Here is a 19794-nt window from a genome sequence, read left to right as displayed (position 1 = left end):
TCTTGATGCTGTCCTAGTCTCTCGCCACAGAGAAGTAGAGAGCAAAGTCTCAATGATAAGGAGGTGTTCGTGAGTGCAATTTACATAACATAACTGCCTCTTCACTGACAAATGGTTCTGGGCAATGAGAGGGCTACTACACCCCAAGTTTGCTGATAACACAAACAGATTTCTGTGCTCTGCTAGAAATTCTTTTTTAGAATTTTTTTTAGATTTCTGTGCTCTGCTAGAAATTCTAGAATTGGAAACTGAAATCTTTTTTTTTTTTTAAATGACAATTGACAATTACACTGGCCTGCTGCAGAGTGTGAGACTGCATATTACGGAATTCCACCAAGCTCCTAAGTAGTCATTGGCATTTGAAGAGAGGAAGACAGTCTATTTAGGGAGCGATGAGCATGGGATGCAGCTGAGGGCTCCTCAGGTGGAGAGAGGTGGGAAATGGGCTGGGTTTGGGGGAGAGCCATGTGTTAAATGCGTGTGATCGTTGAGTCCCAGCTTTTGCTTTGGGTCACGAGAGTGTGTGGATGCTTCTTCCATTATTACAAATAACTAATTCAAAAAGCTAACTAAATAGAGCAGGCTATGCATGGACCAGGATGGAAGTGTCTCACGAACCAAGGATTATGATCAACCCAGTTTTGTGCACCTGAGGTCCAATTTAAAAAAGCAACCAATAACGAGCCTATTTAAAAGGATGGTCTGAGATTTAGATTTCATAATAGGTATGCTTTTTCTTACTGGTTTTTTTTTCCTCTCTAGTCTTTTTAAACATCACTTTTTCTTCTCCATTTCAATAGCAGGGTCTCCTCATGCAGGTCAAATAAAGGTCCATAAGGGCCTTGAGCATTGGGAATCTGGTTAACCCCCTTGGTGGGTACCAAAGTCTCATTAGGGCAGAAGGAAGGTCTGGGCTGGCTTCCAGAAAGGAAAGGTGCATCAGCACTTGGACACACTGGGGTTTGGGTCGGGGTGATGGTCTTATTCAAATGGGCTGGCATTTTACACTGGATGATAGGAAAGCAGAGGGAGACCCCTATAGACCACCGCAAGTATAAGCAATGGTTCTCACACTCAGAAGGCCCTGCTTTGGGGATGGCGGACATTTTTTATATTGGCATTCGTCTGCCCATCGAACATTCACTGGGCACCAAGTGAGATGATTTTGCATGCTCTGGTCGATGTGCCAGGCCCTCAGGGATACAGAACGAGTAGTGAGCGCCTTTTCTGGGTCGCCCACCATGCTAAGTGCTTTGCTCGTGTTCTCTCCTCACCCGCACGGCTCCCTCCTTTGTTGCTTCCCCCATGGGAGCTCTGGCCACCCCCTGTTACAACTGTCAACTGCGCATCCTTTTCATTTGTGTGGCTGGAGACGCTGGGTGTAATGGAAGGGCCAAGGATGAGCTCTGAAGGCAGGCTGTTCTTGGTTCAGATCCCAGGCTCTCCACTGTAAGACTTGACACGCTTGCTTAAGTTCACCCCTTTGAACCTCAACTTTCTCATCTGTCAAATGGGAATAACCAGCCTTATCTCACAGGGCTGCATGAGAGTTAAATGAAGCAATTCATAACAAGCATCTTTGATTTCTGTCACATAGTAAATGTTCAGTACATAACCTCTATTATTTTTTTTCCCTTGAGAATAGTGTCTGTAAAATAATTTCTCTTTATATTCCAGTAGGGCCCAATACCTGGTAACACATCCATTACCTGTCTGTTGAATGAACGAATGAGTGAATGAACGAGTGAGTGCGTGCCCTTTGAGACTGAGAGCGCACGTTCTGCCCCTCTTCTGACTTCTTTCGTGCCAGCCCCCCAGCAGCTCTAGGGCAGGTAAATCTGCCCCAGCTCACAGGGACCCACACCTCCGACCAGACCTTTACTTCTTCTGACATCTAGTAGCTTCCTGAATGGTCCTGAGCACGCAGCTGGCTTCAGAAACTCCTTTTCCTTGAGAATCAGAGGTGCTCGAGCAGCCTTCTCAGGAGGCATCTGGGCCCCGGCCTGCACCAGCTAAGACAGCAGTGGCCCCTGAGCCCACAGGCACAGACAGCCTTCTCATTCCTGGCTTTAATGCCCAGCCCTCACTGCCTATACGACCCCCACCCACCCACCCTGGACACTATTATTTCCTTTCAGGAGTAATGGAAACAGGAGAACAGGAGTATAAGCTCCAAGGAGGAAGGGAGACAGGTGTGTGGACAAGGCACCAACGCCCACTCCAGTTCTGCCTTCCTTGTGCTCTGTGAATTGACCTTTCACCTTCCTGCCTCACGAGCCCCATCCCCTCCGCATCACTCAGATGAAAAAGCGCTGCTCGGTGTGGCCCTGGACTGGGGACAGCGTCCCGGGCCAGGAGGTAGGAGGCTTGAGTGCAAATCCAGCTTCTGCTACTCACTGGCTATGGGATTTCAGACAAGTCACTTTTGCTCTTGGAAACCTCAGAATCCTGCTCTGTAAAATGGGATCTGATCACCCACCTCGAAGGTCTGGTGTGAGAATTAGCAGTGATTTTTTTTTTTTTTTTTTTTGTGGTACGCGGCCCTCTCACTGCTGTGGCCTCTCCCGTTGCGGAGCACAGGCTCCGGACGCGGCTCACGGGCCCAGCCGCTCCGCGGCATGTGGGATCTTCCCAGACCGGGGCACGAACCCCTGTCCCCTGCATCGGCAGGCGGACTCTCAACCACTGCGCCACCAGGGAAGCCCTAGCAGTGATATTTGTACATCGGAGGTGATCTCAAAATTGCAGTTACTACTAAGGATTGCTATTCCACACAGTCAGGGGCTGAGGCAGGGCGGAAAGGCCTGGAAGATCCCAGCCCCAGACTTGCGCATCTGTATGTTCTAAATATAAGTATTTTTCTCATCTCCTTAGCTTGGTCAGCAGACAGAGAGACGCTGCAGACCCCAGAAAACCTCACCCGAGCCTGTACTGTGGGCAGCCCCTGTGGATTCCGCTGCTGGGGAGCAATTTAAGAGGCAAACAAAACATGAAAAGCTACTCAGAATTAACAATGGGGCCAGATGGTAATGCTAGTTTGAAGCAATAAAACATGATAAATAGCTTCCCGCTGCTATTCCTGATCAATTTCAATATTTAATAATCCCACTGCCACCCCTGCCCCCTCATCTGGCCCCCTCCACAGGCTCCTGCAACGACGCCCCGCATTCGGCTCACACAGCAAACACGTCTTCACTTTCTGAAGGCGTCAGCAGAAAGCAGGCGGCTCAACTGTCACACGAGGGCCCTCCGTCCTGGAGATGATAATTCATCTGCCTACTTCTAAGACGTTCCACCTCCAGCCTCTCCTGGTTGCCAGGGAAGAATGGAAGGGAGCTCCGACGGCGGAGATGTGATAGGAGCTCTCGCCTTGTTGAATCAGTGAGGATTAGTAGCCCCTGAGTTTTGCTTTTGAGTTTAAGAAAGGGGAGCAGTGGGAAGCTGGGTGGTCATCTTACTCTGGGACCAATAGCAGGAGGAAGCAACCGGAAGGGGAGGGTGGCAGCTTGGTGTTAAAGCCTTACCCACCAGCCGTGCCTCTGAGCCTCAATTTCCTTCTCTGTATGAAAGAGATAATCGTGTCTACCTCTGGGAGAATTCTAGCTCATGCTGCACGTGTCAAGTGCCGGGCAGTGTGCTCAGCATGTAGGAAACACCCAAGATTGGCAGCTGGAAGCCTCATTATCGAACGTGAAACCACTTAGCAAAGGATGCCCAAGTCCCGGCACCCGCAGGAAGAGCTGCTGGTCCTTGTGGTCAGGAGGCTCTAGCCCAGGGCAGACCCGGGGTGCAGGGCAGGATCTGGCAGGGAGCACCCTGCTCAGGATTCTCCCCAAGGGGAGCCCACTGATAAGATGAACTGTCCACGAGGGCCCCACAGGCTTTCAGACCCTCCGACACAGGGCACCCCGGAGAGCTGGTGTTGCTGGCACCCTTTACGGAGGAGGAAACGGACAGGACGAGGTGAAATGGCTTCTCGCGCTTACATCGTAGGAAGTGGCATTGTCCGTTCTAAGCTGGGTCTCCTAACCCCCCTGATTTCAGGTCCTCGCCACCCTATCGCAGGAAAAAACTGCTCCCTGTGGTGCCCCCTCTTTGTGTGTCCTTTTTGCAAGGAGGCAGCCGAGTGGAGGGTGGCCCCCTTGCCATCACCTGAGCTGCAGTTTACTCGGCTGTGAAATGCGAGCGTTAATACCTACTGCACTGGTTCACAGCAGAGACGTTTAATGAGGGAATATGCATGAGAGCCCGCTGTAATTTTGTGATGAGCTGAACAAATGTCAGGTATGGTTATTATGGCTTTTTAGAAAAAACCCCTCTGGGAGGAAAAAGATCAGAAATTCATCCACCAAAGGTGGATTCTTCTTACCGAATCCCGCACCGGCCCCATGTGATCTAGGGGCTCAAGATCAAGCTCTTTTGCGTGGCGTTCAAGGCCTCGACAGCTCCTGCAACCCCATCTCTGCCTCGTCTCCTTTCCCTCCTTGCTGCAGACCCTCCAGGCTACTTGGGGTGACCTGAGCCTTTCACGTGTGTCTCTGCCTAGAGCAGGCAAACAGCCCTGAAGGAAGGGGTGTGTGCCACCCTGTCCCTCGGCTGATTCCACTCGGCTTCTGCAGGAAGTCTTCCTTGGGCCCCTCTTGCTCAGGAACTCCTCTGCTGAGCTTCCTGACAGCCTCTCTGTGCTTCCCTCCATCCTAGCACGCATCGCACTAGCTACTGCTGTGTTCTCATCTGCCTCCCAACTCTAGAGCCAGTTCCTCCTGGGCCTGAACCAAGTGCTGTTCACTCCAGTCTATCCGGGGCCTGGCCCCGCTTATGCCCTGGAAATGTGTGGCGAGGGATGAACCAACCAACGAATAAGTGACTGTTTCCAACATAAATGGAATCAAAGCTTTAGGCAAAGGATTCCAGCAGTGGAATTAGGATTTGGGTGGGCACAGCCTTGAGAGCAGACGTCAGGACAGTGCTCCTGAATTCAAACTCAGCTCCAGCCCTCCAGTGATGTCTAGAGCTGATACTGTAAGCAAGCCTTCCCAGGACAGACCCTACCCCTCCACCCCCTGTCCTCCACCTGCTTTTTGTTTGTAGAAAAACTTTAGCTTCCTAGGCCTTCCCCAAGTTCCAAAGAATAAATTTAATCAAAGAAGTGAGAAAATGCAGAAACAAAGGAAAACAGTCAAGCAAAACAAAATAATAATAGTTTAGTCATTAAACAAAGTCAAGGACCTTTAGTTCCTCCTCAAGGGCTATAGATAACATTCTGAGCCACGACCTTTGAGCTGTTTTGCAGATACTGAAGCCCCGGACCGGTGGAAGAAGTTAACTGCCTGCTGCCCACAAGCACATAGACCCCAGACGGGTTGGAACCAGAAGGTTGATGATGTTGACTCCCGATTACCTCACCACCAACCAATCAGAAGAACGTCCACAAGCTGATCACACACCCCACGACACCTCTCCCTCACCCTGCTTTTAAAAACCTTTCCCTGAAAGCCACTGGGGAGCTCGGACCTTTTGAGCTGCCTGGACTCCTTGCTTGGCCCTGCAATAAATGCTGCCCTTTCCTTTGCCACAACTCCGAGTCAGTAGATTGGCTTTACTGCACGCAGGCCAACAGACCCAAGTTTGGTTTGGTAACAATAGGATGACCTTCCTCCTTCCCCCACCTTGACCCTTAACAAGAAGAAACAGATAACGTACCACCCATCCCTCTCTGTCCTCCCACAGGACATGGCAGAGGCCAGTCATCAGGTACCTGAATCTCGCTGGTCCATGGTCATGGAGTTCCATCTCCTCGTGATGTCAATGTAGAGGATGTCCACGGCGGCCATGGACAAGCTGCTGCTGCTGAGCTTGCAGTTCCTGCAGAAGACAGGAAAGGACACGTCACTGCCAGATCCGACCCGTCCTGTCCTGTCTGGCTTCTGTGCCTTTGCCCGGGCTGTGTTCCCCGCCTGGAAGGCCCTCCCTCCCCACAGCTGGAACTAGTGAAGGGTGAATGGCAGGGGATCATGGGAGAGGAGGCTGAAAATGTGAGTTGAGGTCAGATCCTGTGGGTGCCTGTAATGTGGTTCATTAGGGCTCTAAAGGGCTGGGAGGAGGAGGGATTTTAGGATGGCAAGTCTTGAGTTGAACCTGGCTCTACCACTTAGAAGCAGATGGCTCTGATTAAACGATTTCCCCTTCTTGAGCCTCAGTTTCCTGACCTATAAAACAGGCAGGCTTTATTACAGTCACCGTGGTCTGGAAAGGTGGGCAGGCACGCTGAAAAGAGCATGATTTGGGCCTCAGACAGACCAGGACTGAAATCCTGGCCCTGCTGCTTTTTCTATCTGTATGGCTGTGGACCATTTACTTAAATCTTCGGTGCCTCTATTTGCTGGTCTCTTAAATGTAGAGAATAACACCCGCCCACGTGGCTGTTGTGAAGAGGAGACAAGGTAGGGCATCCCAAGGCCCTGGCACCTGGTTGGGCCATGACAACTGTTGGCTCCCTTCCTAATCTCTCTCTACTTTCCCTCTTCCTCTCAGAGCTACAACCATCTAGGCCCCTTCAGAGGCTGCCTGAGGCTGACCTTTCAGTGAAGGCCCTGTCCATTCTGGAGAAATGGGGCTTGCTAGTCAGAGTGTCTGGATAAAAGAATTTAGGGTCTCTGTTCAGAAGGCAGGCAGCCCTCAGCTGGTCCAGAGGCACTTCCCTCCTGAACCAGATCGTGCCGGGGAGGCGAGTCCCAAGACAGGCTGGATTTGCCCTGGGAATCCCGAAAGCTAGACCTTGGGCCCAGCTGTCTGCTTGGCTGAACTACACTGCATGCTGCTTTCAACTTTCCAAATGTGTCCACATCCGTCGCTCCAGCTATGATAAAGTGGTTCTTTGGTTTCCCATTTGTCATCATCCCTTGCGTGAATAGCTCCCTTAGGAACCCGAGAGGTCGGGGGTTGATTGGTAAGCAGGATTTGGGCATTCCAGAGGTCCCTCTCCAAACCCATGCACACCCCTGACATGTGCCCACGGTGCCTGGACGAGGCTGGTGCTCCTTATATGACAGCATCCTCGCTCCCTCCCTCCCTCCCTTCCTCCCTCCCTTCTTTCTTTTCTTCCCTGCCTGTATTCCTCAGGCCATCAATTCACATCCTGCTTCCTCCTGGGCTCCAGCTCTGTATTTCAATCACAAGTCACAGTGGCAGACTTCAAAGCACATCAGCGCACAGTTATTGAGCCTCAGTAACAACATGTCAGTGGATGCAGGGCTTTTCATGTCACCCGTCACTGAGATGGCTATCTCTATTGGGTCCTGCTGGGGACCCGCTCCAGTCTCTCCCAAGGTATATTCTAACAACCTGCACTGTTCATTTCCACAGCTTCATTAGGAGTGGCTACGGGTTTTCTCTAATTATCGTATCCATGTCCTCTGGACCACTTGCTCCCCACAGGGCAGGAGCTCTGCCTAGCTTGCTCTGTGGGTTAATGGAGTATAAAAAGGGAAACCAAACTGACCACTGGTATATAGTTATTTTTTTCCTGACAGGTAGAAATTAGAAGTGTCAAACCTTTAGTAGGAGTCATAATTTACCAAAGAGGATTCTCCATTTATCCCTTTTCCAAAAGTAACTTTCCCTCCCTAGTGATACCTGCGAACACAGTCGATGGTAACATTTGCTACTGGGGCAGGGGAAGGAGGGATCTGTGCTGGCTGCCATAGACGGGAAATGCTTTAAAAGAATTTTGATTCTGTAGGCACTTCTTGGGCACCATCTGTATGCCAGGCCCTTTCCTGCCCATTAGCTCTCTGGATCTTTATAACCACTTTATGAGGGAGGTGTTCTTAGGCCCATTTCAATGATGGGTAAGCTGAGACTCAAGAGAAGGGACATGGCTTGCCCAAGATCACACAGCTGGGATTCACATCCAGGCCTCCCCTGGAGGATGGAGTAGTGGACTTGGGAACTTTGGGGAGAAATGGGGAGGTGGCCCAGCCCAGAGCTTCAGGAAGAACCCAAGATTCAAGAGACAAAGTCTCAGGTAATCCAGAAAGTCTGGAGCCTCTAGAGAGGCCCTGTTGGGGAGCTTTGGGATATAAGGCTGGCGGGTAAGACAACCAGGGTCACTTGGAGACAGGTTTTCCTAGGATTACCCCCGTGGTCACCAAACATTCTTAATGGACTCAAACAGGGAATGTCTCCAAGGGTTAAGATTTTGGAATGAACTTTTCATCCATCCACCCACTCAATATAGAATTTGTTTTGTGTGCACTATGTGTAAGTGGTATTCTGGGCCCAGTGACTGACGCTGGGATCCAGATCAGTCTTGGATATGGCTCTCGGAGGGTAGAAATGATCTCAGAATCTGGGGTAAAAACATGAGGCCTTGGGCCTCCCTGGTGGCGCAGTGGTTGAGAGTCCGCCTGCCGATGCAGGGGATACGGGTTCGTGCCCCGGTCTGGGAGGATCCCATATGCCACGGAGCGGCTGGGCCCGTGAGCCATGGCCGCTGAGCCTGCGCATCCGGAGCCTGTGCTCCGCAACGGGAGAAACCACAACAGTGAGAGGCCCGCGTACCGCAAAAAAAAAAAAAAAAAAAACAAAAAAAACATGAGGCCTTGGTAGCTCTTAATCATTTGAACAGTTTCCCCTTATGCTCTGGGATGCAGTTCTTCAAATGACTGATGAGTGATAGGATAAATTCTTCAGTGGAAGAGAAATCCAAGAACTATGGTAACAGGAGAAGCCAGAAAGATTCTGCAGAAAGGATAGGCTAGAAACGTACATGGAAAAAATGAGCTTTGGAGTCAAAGGCACATGAGTTTGAATCTTGACTCTGCTATGTGATCTTGAGCAGGTCATTGACATTCTCTGCAATCTAAATTTCCTTATTTGTATGAGGATAAGGCGACTCGCCATATAAAGCTATTTTAAGGACTAGCTCGGTGCCTGGCACATATGACAGCTCCCAGCCTTCCTCCATGATGTAGAACCAGTTTAAAGAAAGGTTTTGTTTTGTTTATTTGTTTTCAGAATCAAAAGAATATGGGCACATAGGATGGAGAGAATCACAAATCATTCAAGTTCATTACGAGCCTAAGATTAGAAAGATTTGAAATTATCCCCATTTTCTCTCAACAACTAGTGACATCTCATGGGAAATTTAGAAACCAACTTTTTCCACTCCATAAAATCCTATTTATAGAATTTCTTTTGTGTTCATCCTTCTCTGTGAAAGAAAAGAAGCTTATTTTTTCCTGGAGAGGTTTCTGTAAGGTGAAAGCTAACAAATAATCAATATTTGTTTAAAAAAGAAAAAAAAAAACAACCCACTCTCTAAACATCCACGTGGGGAGGGAAAGACAACTTTGGTTTATAATGTTTCTATTTTTAAAGGCTATTGATATCCCAGACATAAAAATCTCATGATATTACTGGAAAGAGATCATCACAGAACAGGGGAATTTTCAAAGTCACTGAGGAGTTAATGACAGAGGGGGAGGCAGGGCCCCTGACACTTCCATTCTAGAACATTCTAACGCTCCATGCTGCCTCTCAGAGAATAACACCCCACAGCTACCCATTATGAAGCATATTAATATCTCCTTATGAGAAAAGGGAGTGGAAGGGGAAAAAAAAGGAAAAAGAGAAAACCGTTCTCTAATTTAGAAGGAGACCAGGATTAGAAACCACAAAGGACACGAGTGGGGATCTCCAAGCGGAATGGCCCAGCATGAAGCAAACACTCGAGGTGTGGAGAAGCTGCCTCCATTTTCCAGAAATAAACCCCGGTTTTGGCAAACCGTTTAATCTTCAGGCTGTGGAAATGGAAAATGCAGCATGTGCCAGTTGATGTCAAATTCTGATGTAGGATACGTTCAGAAAACGGGTTCTTAGTGAATTACATAGAAATCCTTCCCAATTAGGAATCCGATGGAAGGAAAATAACAAAAATGCATTTCCCGCGAGAAAGCTGTCAAACTGAAGAAGCAGATAGTTTCTATTTCTCAGAGAAAGAGATGTCTCCACACCTCAGCAATTATTATGAATTAAAAAAAAGAGAGAGAGAGAAAAGAGGTGCTTAATTCATGGTAATACGTGCTACTGTTATATGCCTCCTGAGGAAATGACACGACAAGCTGGTTAGATAGAGTTAATTCTAGACGAGAGGATGACAGTTCATTATTTCTCATTTCTTGGTGGAAAAGAAAAATAGAATACGGCCAGACTGGCATTAGCATAATTCACTCCTAAAACTGCTGATCTATGCAGCACATTATGAGAGATGGTCACTGAAAATAAATTCAATCGGAATGTTTATTATTTTGTTCCCTCCAGTTCTCTTCAAGGAACTTGGAGAGGAAGAGTGGGTAGGACAGACGAAAGTCAAGTTCAACCTCTGCCGTTTGCGTGGGAGCTCAGAAGGGAGGGTCTCTAGCTAGCAAATATGTCTCTGGCACAGTGCCCCAGAGAAGGGCACTTGGTTTGATTTAACATATGGCATAAATATTATTAATTCACAATGAAGCGAAATTTAAACTGAAGTGGAAAGCAGAGAGAGAATAGTTGTTAGCAAGAGAAAACATGTGCTGTTAAATTTAGCTGGCAAGAGGGAACACATTCAGATATAAATCTGAAAGCAGAGAAGATCATCTTTTACAACAAAGTTGCTGTTGGGATGTCTTGGTACATTTTAAAAGGAGAAATCTATTAACAGTTGTGCAATGTTTTCTCCATTTCTTCCTGCATCCTTAATTACTCAGGACACTTGCTGGGTGGGTACAGAGGGAGGGGACAGGGGCTCACAGTCTGGGTCCTTCTGCTCCAGCTGCCTCTTCCCTACCTGAAGACATTGTCACTTGTCACGGTCACCATCGCTCCCACTAACAGTACTCGGCCACAGGTTGGGAACGACGGCTGCAGGACCTAATAGTCCCTAACGTCACAAAGATGGGTTGTTCATGCAAACACTCTTAATTATAGAGAACAAAGGGGTGGAAAAATCATAAAGCCTCTCACACAGAGACAGATTTGTAGCAATATTTTTGACATCATCCAGTTTGAGTGCATTTTAAGAATCTTCTTTGCTAGAACCATTCTTGATTCTTTTCAGGAATTTTCTTTTCAAGATTGTATATGAACATACCAGTCCTCTTAATATGTACCTCAGCCTCTGACACCAGAGGTAACACACCGGTGGACTCTACGGGCCGCCATGCTTTGATTGAACCCAGAATTATTTTCTGAATTGCCAACATTCAGTATATACATGCATTGATATTTTACATAAAAATCAATATTTCTAGCTTCTCTTGAAAAATCAAAAGCTTTGGTAATACTAGCCCGGCAACAACCTTTCTTTTTGCCACAGCCCCACCCTCCTCATCCTTCTAGACCCCACCCACTGGTTTGTTTATCCTTCCTGCCTGCACCATCCCCCCACCCCATCCTCAGGCAACTGAGATTGTGATTCTTGTGATATGTAATTTTTTTTCAAATCTCTCCCTCTCTCTTACATTTTAGTAGAATTGTATTAGGAGTTAAAAGGAAGCATCTGACCAACGTCTTTTGCTCTTCCTTCCGTCTTCCTTTTTCCTGCCTGGAACTTGACCATGATGGCTGGATTTTGAGCAGCCATCTTGTGACCATAAGGCAACCCTGAAGCTTGAAGCACATGCTCAGGGTGGGTAAGCACAAAGACAGAAATTGGGGACTTGATCACATTGTGGGGTCATTAACCAGCCCTAGAAGCCCCACTGCCAAATTTCCTGTTATATGAGAAAAAAATTAATTTTACTCTTTAAACCATTTATAGATGGGTATCTATTCCTACAAGTCAAATGCAATTCTTAAATGAGTCAGAGGGTATCATGTTAGGTAGTTTTCTCAGGGAAATAACATGTGCCTGTTGACTTTCTTGAAAATTCCCTCTGTCTCATGGAAATAATAACAAAAGACTCCCATTTCACAAACAGCTCCCGTAAACTAGGCAGTGGGCCAGATCCTTTATGATATATTACGTCCCAACCTCATAACACTCCTGCAAGGTGGGAGAGATTATTCCTATTTTACAGATGAGGGAACTGAGACTCAGAGAAGATAAGGAATTTGCCCAAAGCCACACAGCTGTTAAGTAGTGTGCTTGGCTCTGAAGCCAAACCCCAAAGTTTGTGCTCTTTCCATGGGGTTTTCTTTTCCCCTGAAACTAACACAAAGCCCCTCTCAAAATCACTGTGCAAATATGACTTCAGGTTTACTGAGATGGCAAAAATTCCTGCTGATACTTCTTCATGTCATCCTATCAGGAGTATCAGAGCACTAGAGTTAGAATTTATAAAATTCATTTAGAGAAAAGCATATGACAAATGGTTTCCAATTCAAGACTTCTAATTATTTGCTTTCATGAAAAAAACTATGAACAGGGTGACTTTGTGTTGCCAGATAGAAATATTAAAACCAATGATGAGAAAAACAATAGCAACATGGGACGCTGGCAGGTAGTTCCTCTGAGGTGTATAACATACAATCCTAGGGTATTGATAGTTTCATCTCCATTTTATAGGACCATTGAGGTTCAGAGACTGTCATTAACTTACCCAAGGTCACTCAGCTAGTAAGTGCTCCTGTACTGCCCCAAAGTATCCCAGAGGGTAGAGGCAAGTTAATGAATAATCTCGGGAGATTAAGTGGCAATGGCTTATTTTATAGGCTGTGGCAAAAACACAATTTCTTTGTCTCATGTTTTATCTTTAAAATTCATGCAAATTTTGTATTATACTCTATAATATAACCACATTATTTTTATATTAGAACAAATGTATTAAATTATTTATCAACTGAATTATTTAACTTTTCTCTCCTGAAATTGACACTTTGGAAGATGTGGCTTGTTTCTCTGCTGCGGCTTCATAAAAGCTCAGCACTCAGCCACGTACTGCTGGGAGAACATCACCCCAGTTTTAGAAGCACGAGGTCTGACTGAGTCCAAGGGGCAATTATTCATATATGAATAAGGACCTAGCTCAAGGTAGCACAGGATTGTTTTCTAACCACAAGCATAATGTTGTGACTACTGTCACATCCATAACATTCATTAATTCATTCAACAAACAAGAGTCTACTATGTGCCAGGCCCAGTGCCAGCAGCTGGGCCAGTCCAACCCCAAGTGGGGCCGTGATCTGGCATCACAGATTCTCCCAGGCACAGTCAGAGAGACGGGACCAGCCAGATGTGGGGCTGGTCTCCACCCTGCCAGAGGAGCTGGTCTCACTGACCTTATGAAGGTACGAAAGCCTGTTGGTCCCAACTTCATTGTCCCCTTGATACCCAGGAACCGGATAAACAGGTTTGCCATCCTGTCCACCAGGCGCAGGTAGTTGAACTGCTTTGCATACTTGGGGAACACCTGCTTGAGGCAGATGGAGGGCAGGTGGGCTTCGGGATTGGTGCTGCCTGCCGAGGCACTGGCCAGATCGCTGTCAGAAGGCTCTTCCTTTGAGGCTAACGGCTTCCCAAGCTGCTGAGACCTGCAGCACACGAGTTAACGACAGAACCAACATTTAGAGTGGGCTTTACAGCACACAGATTGCTTTCCCTTGCAAATTCTCCTTTCCTTTAGATTTATAGCAGCCTGCAGGGGGGTGTATTATTACTATTCTTTTTTTTTTTTTTTTTTGTGGTACGCGGGCCTCTCACTGTTGTGGCCTCTCCCATTGCGGAGCGCAGGCTCCGGACGCGCAGGCTCAGCGGCCATGGCTCACGGGCCCAGCTGCTCCGTGGCATGTGGGATCCTCCTGGACAGGGGCACGAACCCGTGTCCCCTGCATCGGCAGGTGGACTCTCAACCACTGCACCACCAGGGAAGCCCTATTACTATTCTTAATGTACAAACCAGAGAACTGACCTCAAAGAAGCGACCTGCCCAAGCTCACACGGCTAGGGCGTGGCAAAGCCAGAACTTGAACCCAGGACAGAGCCGGGACTAGAGACTTACACTTCCTCCATTGTACCATCCTCGCTTCCCAATATGGACAATTTCCTTTTCTGTACTCATGACTGAAAAGAATACTCTATTATGAAGCAGTCTGGGTTTGATTTCAAACCCCTACTTATGGGTAGTAATTGAATAATTAAGAAATATAAAAATCTCATTGAGGGCTGGCAAGACGCCACAGACAGTTCAATGAACAACGTGCAAAGATACAGCAGTTACCCAATTCTAGGAATAGGCACAATTGGATTTTCTGGCTTAACTATTTTCTTATTTGGAACTCGTACAAAAAAAAATGATCGTACTGTTGTGATTCCTTAGCCTGGATATTTTATTCGGAAATTATCCTGATACTCGAGAAAGTTCACAGCCACTAACTCTCAGATATGCACCTCCAGCTGGAATGTTCTTCTCACCTCCAGACACACAGATCCAGCTATCACCTGTTCACCCTCCAGGATGACCCCCAGGTACCTCACACTGACATGACCATTTCCCCTCACCCCAAATCCACACTCCCTGTCTCCTCGAATGTCACCACCATCTGTCAGTGACCCAAGCAGGAAACATCTGAGTAAACGCCAACCCCTCCTTTCCCTCTGTCTCCACAGCATCCTTAGTGTTCCCTGGAACCCGCTCCACTCTCCCCCTGCCTTGGCCTTGTCTGCTCTCTCCTGGACTCTAACAATGGGGTCTCCCGCCTCCGGCCTTTCCCATCCACAGACCCATCCTCCACATGGCACCTGAGGTGCCCTTTTAAAGCAGACCTGGCTGGGATGCACACCTCCTACAGTTCTTTGTGGTTCCTGAGTGCCTACGTGATAAAGTCCATACTCCTCCCTCTGGCACGCAAGGTCCTTCCTGATTTCCTCTCTGCCCTCCTTATTTCTTGTCATTGCCTTAGACACACTGTACCCTTCAAGGCCTTGACCTCTGCTGCCGCCCCAGTCATGGCCTGGCCTGGACATAGAGACCCGTGCTTGCTGGACGCCCAGCTCCCTTCCACACTCAGTGCCTGTCTCTGCAGCTGCAGCTCACCTTGCTTTCCTGTCTCTTGTCCTGCCCATAGCGTAACCCTTTCCACCTGTGTGTCCATTCCAGAGACAGAACCCTTGTAATAGGGAACAACAAATCTGACTCCACATTGAATGTTACTTTTACTTTAGCCTTTGTGTTCTCTTGCTTTTGCTACAAGTTAATCACTAAAGGGATGTTGCCTATAAGCCTAAATGATACATAACTGCAGTCTCTGGGTACCGTGCCTCCCATGTGATGAGTGTTAAGGTAAAATACCTTTGTTTAGCTCACAGGAAACCTCCTGACTAGGCCCACCTGTGAATGGCTGCAGGAAGGAAGAAATTAACACATCCCCTCTGGAGTCTGACCGTAACCAGGACTTTACCTCCTCCCCTTTTAGTATAAAAGAAGCCTGAATTCTAACTCCAGGAAGATGGTTCTTTGGGATGCTAGTCCACCATCTTCTCAGTCTGCTGATTTTCTGAATAAAGGTGCTATTCCTTGCCCCAACAACTTGTCTCTCTATTTATTGTCCTGTCGTGTGGTGAGCAGTACGAGCTTGGACTTGGTAACACCCTGAGCGCGGTGTGAACGGCAGTTCACACTGGCAGTAAGTACTGCCCAGCTGGCTAAGAGATCCAGGAAAAGAAGAGCCACGTCCCATGGTGCTGAGCTCAATACCAAGGCCATTTTCTACTCTTTTCTTTTCTTTATTAAATGGCCTCCTCCCCAGAGCTCCCATTTCCAAGCACACCATCAGTCACCAAGCTGGGCTGTCTTGGTATCTTCATACCTGCTTGCCTCAGCCTTTGAAGACTTTCCCAGCCCTGGCTGCCTGGCACACTTCTGTTCCACTTTCAGAACTGGCTCAGCTGTTCCCTTGACCATGCTGAAGACTGTCTTTCATGTCCCACTCCTGCCCCTCGGACTTCTTCACTCCTCTCATCAACTGCACTGCACTTGCTTACACACCAATCCCCCTCACTGTTTTGTGAGCTCACTGAAGGCAAGGACCACATCTTATTCAACTCTATTTCTATAGGACCTGGCACGTATTAGGTTCTTCGGAAATGTTTCATTGAGTTTGTTGAATTGGGAAAGTTTGCTTTTAATAGCAAGGTAAGCTTCAAAGAAAACATCAAGGTTATGATGCTTTGTACCCACCCCATAATAAGCTCGTTTAAATGGGAAAGAGGTTCGAGAGAGAAACAGCATACTTGACGGCCCTACCAAAATGGTCTTTTCTTTATGCTGGTCCAAGGAGCCAGCCTCCAAGAAAGAGAACCCCCTTGTGTGAATAAAATGTCCTGTTCATGGTTCCTTCTAAGTGGGTCTCAAAGCGAGGACAGGCAGAACCAGAGAAGCGCAAAGGAAAATCTCTTCTAAAGTTCAACAATGTGGATGGTTCCGGGGAAACAAATGCTCCCTCCTACAAAGAGGAGGGACCTTATTCCTCCGGAGAAGCACCGCATTCCCAGGGGGAGGGGGATGGAGTGGGTGCAACTTCCCTTCAGCTAAACTGGTTTTATCATCACCTCCTTGAATTTAAGACTGTAAATAAAAGTCAGGTGGTGACACTTCAGATGAAACAAAATGTTTTCCCATTAAGGTTATAGGAAGAAAGATGAGGAAAAAAGCAGCACTGTTACTGGAAATGAGCTCTTAAATTCCTGGATAAGTGGCAATCACTAACTTTAAAAGCACTCATTAAGTTTTTGTTAAAGAAAAGATTTGGAAATACACAGTTTGAATTCACTCCATGACCAAGAAAAAGGCTGAGAACTCTTCAGTCAACAGAACTGTCCCACTTTCATGATCTCATTTGCTCTTCACAAAACACGTGCAGTACATTGTTATTTTTATACCCTTCTTCCAGACGGAGAAACTGAGGCGCAACAAGGCGAAGCAGCTCTTTGCCCTGGCTGAACTGGAATTACACATCAGTTCTCCTAACCAGGGCTGTTTCCATCTTGCTGCCCTATTATTCCAAAGCACATCATGGTTCACATTGGGGGTACCAAATCCAAAGGCCTGTTATTTACTTTTTGTTTTTAAATAGTTTTTAAAAAATTGTAATAGTAATTCATGGTCTTTGTAAGCATTTTGAGAACTGTATAAAGGAATCAGAATCATTTGTAATCCCACAATTCAGGGATAAACACTACTAATGTTTTGATTTTTTATCTATGTTTGTAAGTTAGGATCCCATCATGGGTAGTTTAAATCCTTTTTTCTTACACTTTACATTCTATCATAAGTGTCTGCCTGTGGCATTAAGTATGTTTTCATGAGCATAATCTCTCATGGACATATAATATTCCATATTATGCCTGAACCGTAATTTAATTGGCCATTCCCTGTCAGTCAGATATTGTCTACATGGCTTGTCTTTGACTAAATAGAGTCTGGGAGCCAGTCCCCTAAGCCACGTGCTCCCTTCCAGAAACATAACATGTTAACAGCTAGCAGCAGCCTTGGAGACCATTCTGTCCAGCGATGTCATCTATTTTCTTTTATTGTGGTCTACTGTACGTAACATAAAATTCACCATTTTAACCATCTTAAAGCATGCAATGCACAATGTTGTGTAACCACCACCTCTGTCTAGTTCCTAACCTTTTCACAATGATGTCATTTTAGAGAAGAAATGACTCCCAGGTAGACAGGACATTAGCACCAGTGGGTCATCTGACTGGCAGATCATCCAAGGGGGTGGCCGTAGCTTGGGTTACCTGATGAGGGGGACCTCACCACCTCCAGGGCACCTCTCAGGCTGGGAAGGTTTTCTGGATGGCACATCAGAGGCTGTTCTCCCTCTGGTGTCCATAGCCCACATCCCAACCCACCCTCAGAGCCTCACAGGATGGGTTTGTCTTCTCTTCTCCGTGACAGCCTCTCACATTTCTTACTGGATGGCTACCATTCCCCTCCCTTCCTGAATCCCAATTAATAACCTCAGGATGAAAAGGGCCCTCAAAGCCACAGATATTTTCATGGACTCAAAACCACAAATTCAGGCAGAAGTGGTTTTACTCAACTGGAAGAAGGCAGTAAAGATATAGCTGATATATAAGAGGAAGTAAAACAAGGAGACATGGTTATTCTGCTAGAGATAATTCCAATGATCACACTGAGACCCAAGTTATCACAAATACTGTAAAATCCTGTTTTTACTTAATAGCATTTTAATGGAAAAGTCAGACTTATAAAATAGAAGTGACTGGTAAAGAAAATATAAATCAAGCTTACTTGGGGTCCTTTGGGGTATTATTTTTTTTTAAATTGAATTTGCTGTGTCCTTGATTCATTAAAATAGGGGAAAGAATCCTGGAATGTTGTATCTATTATTGTCTTTCAAATAAAATGGAATTTTGTTTTATTAAAACTCTTGTGAAAAACCACCTACCACTATTTTGCCTGGAAAGCCTACTGTTAAGAATCACTCCTATTTATCAGGGACCCACTCTGTGTCAAGCAGCTTACCACCTATATATGACCTCACTGGTTTCTCAAAACAATTCTACAAGGTAGGTAGAAACTAGTCCCATTTTACAAATTAGGCACCTGAGGCCCAGAGAACCTTAATACTTGCCCAATGTCACAAATCAATGGTGGAATCAGAATTTGTACTCCGGACTGTCTCACTACACACCCAAGGCTTAGCCCACTATGTAGCTCTTGTGCTAATTTGATTTAAATCAAACCAAAGACTTTTCTTCTGATGTACAAACTATATATGTATATATTCTTGGGAGTTCACAAAATAGGAAGGTAGATACAGCAAGTTCCAGTTTCAGAGGAGGTGCTTGAATTCTCTCAGAGAAATAATTCCCATTTTTAGTGAAGCATCCCTTCAATAATTTATTCATTCATGATCCATTTCTCAAGTGCTTACCTGTCCCAGGGGCCTGGGCTACACAGGTGAGGTAGACACAGTACCAGCTACCCAGAAGCACATGACCCGGTGTGGGGAAGACTAGACCCATCCACAAACAATGACTGAGCCAGGTGGGAGTGGCCAGGTGAGCATCCAGAGATGGGACCTGGAGCATATGGAAGTAGGTCGGCTTGCTGGGTCTTAGTCGTGTACATGAAGGGGAACAGGTAGGAAGATGACCAGGAAGCCAGCTTGGGTCTGGGTCTTATAGGATCTTGACTGTCAGACAAGGGAGCCCGGATGTGGCAGCGTAGGAGATGACAAGGTTGTGGGAGATTTGGGGGAAAGGAGTGGCAAAATCAGAAGTTCAGAGAAGATGAATGAACCTGCCAGCAGTGTGTGTCCTGAATCGAGGCGGGGTGGACGATGTTAGGAAGCTACTGGAACCCTCAAGCTCAGGGATCCTGAAAGCGTGGTCCCCGGTCCAGCAGCATCAGCATCGCCTGCGTCCTTGTTAGAGAAGCACCCTCTCGGCCCAACCCCAGACCTATGGCCTCAGAAGCTCTGCCTTAGCAAGCCCTGTGGGGAATTCTGATGCGGGCTGAAGTCTAAGAATCACTGGTCTAGGTGAAGGAAGATGGATTTGGCAACTGCTTGATCACGGGGGATAGAAAGGGAGCGAAGGCCCTAGATCATGTTCCCGGGCAATCCTGTGGCTTGACAGGAGAGACTGGTGGGCAGCGGGATGGCCCTGGCAAATGGAGGTAGGTAGGCAGGCTCCTTTCCCCGCCGTTTGGCCAAGACATGTCCGCCCCCAGCCCTTTGGGGGTTTTAAAGGCACATTGGCATTCCGGAAGAAACGGCCAACAATGCACCAAAGAAGTCCCTTAAATTAGCCCAGCAGCTAATTTAAAGAGCTGGAGG

The 19794-nt window shown here is 46.9% G+C and overlaps 1 protein-coding gene across 1 annotated transcript in view; it reads right to left on the bottom strand.

The window, feature by feature from the left end:
* Nucleotides 1-19794, bottom strand: part of TTLL11 (tubulin tyrosine ligase like 11) — a gene marked incomplete at both ends in the record, with an annotated part of 246088 nt that overhangs the window by 30868 nt on the left and 195426 nt on the right. The window contains 2 exons of the mRNA XM_079706935.1: nucleotides 5759-5865; nucleotides 13261-13512. Of these exons, the coding sequence (XP_079563061.1) occupies nucleotides 5759-5865; nucleotides 13261-13512 (359 nt within the window). The remainder of the gene's footprint in view (nucleotides 1-5758; nucleotides 5866-13260; nucleotides 13513-19794) is intronic.

The sequence above is a fragment of the Hyperoodon ampullatus genome (genome assembly GCF_949752795.1).
Source record: "Hyperoodon ampullatus genome assembly, chromosome: 6".
Classification (NCBI taxonomy): Eukaryota; Metazoa; Chordata; class Mammalia; order Artiodactyla; family Ziphiidae; genus Hyperoodon; species Hyperoodon ampullatus.
This window is presented reverse-complemented; position numbering and strand designations above follow the sequence as displayed.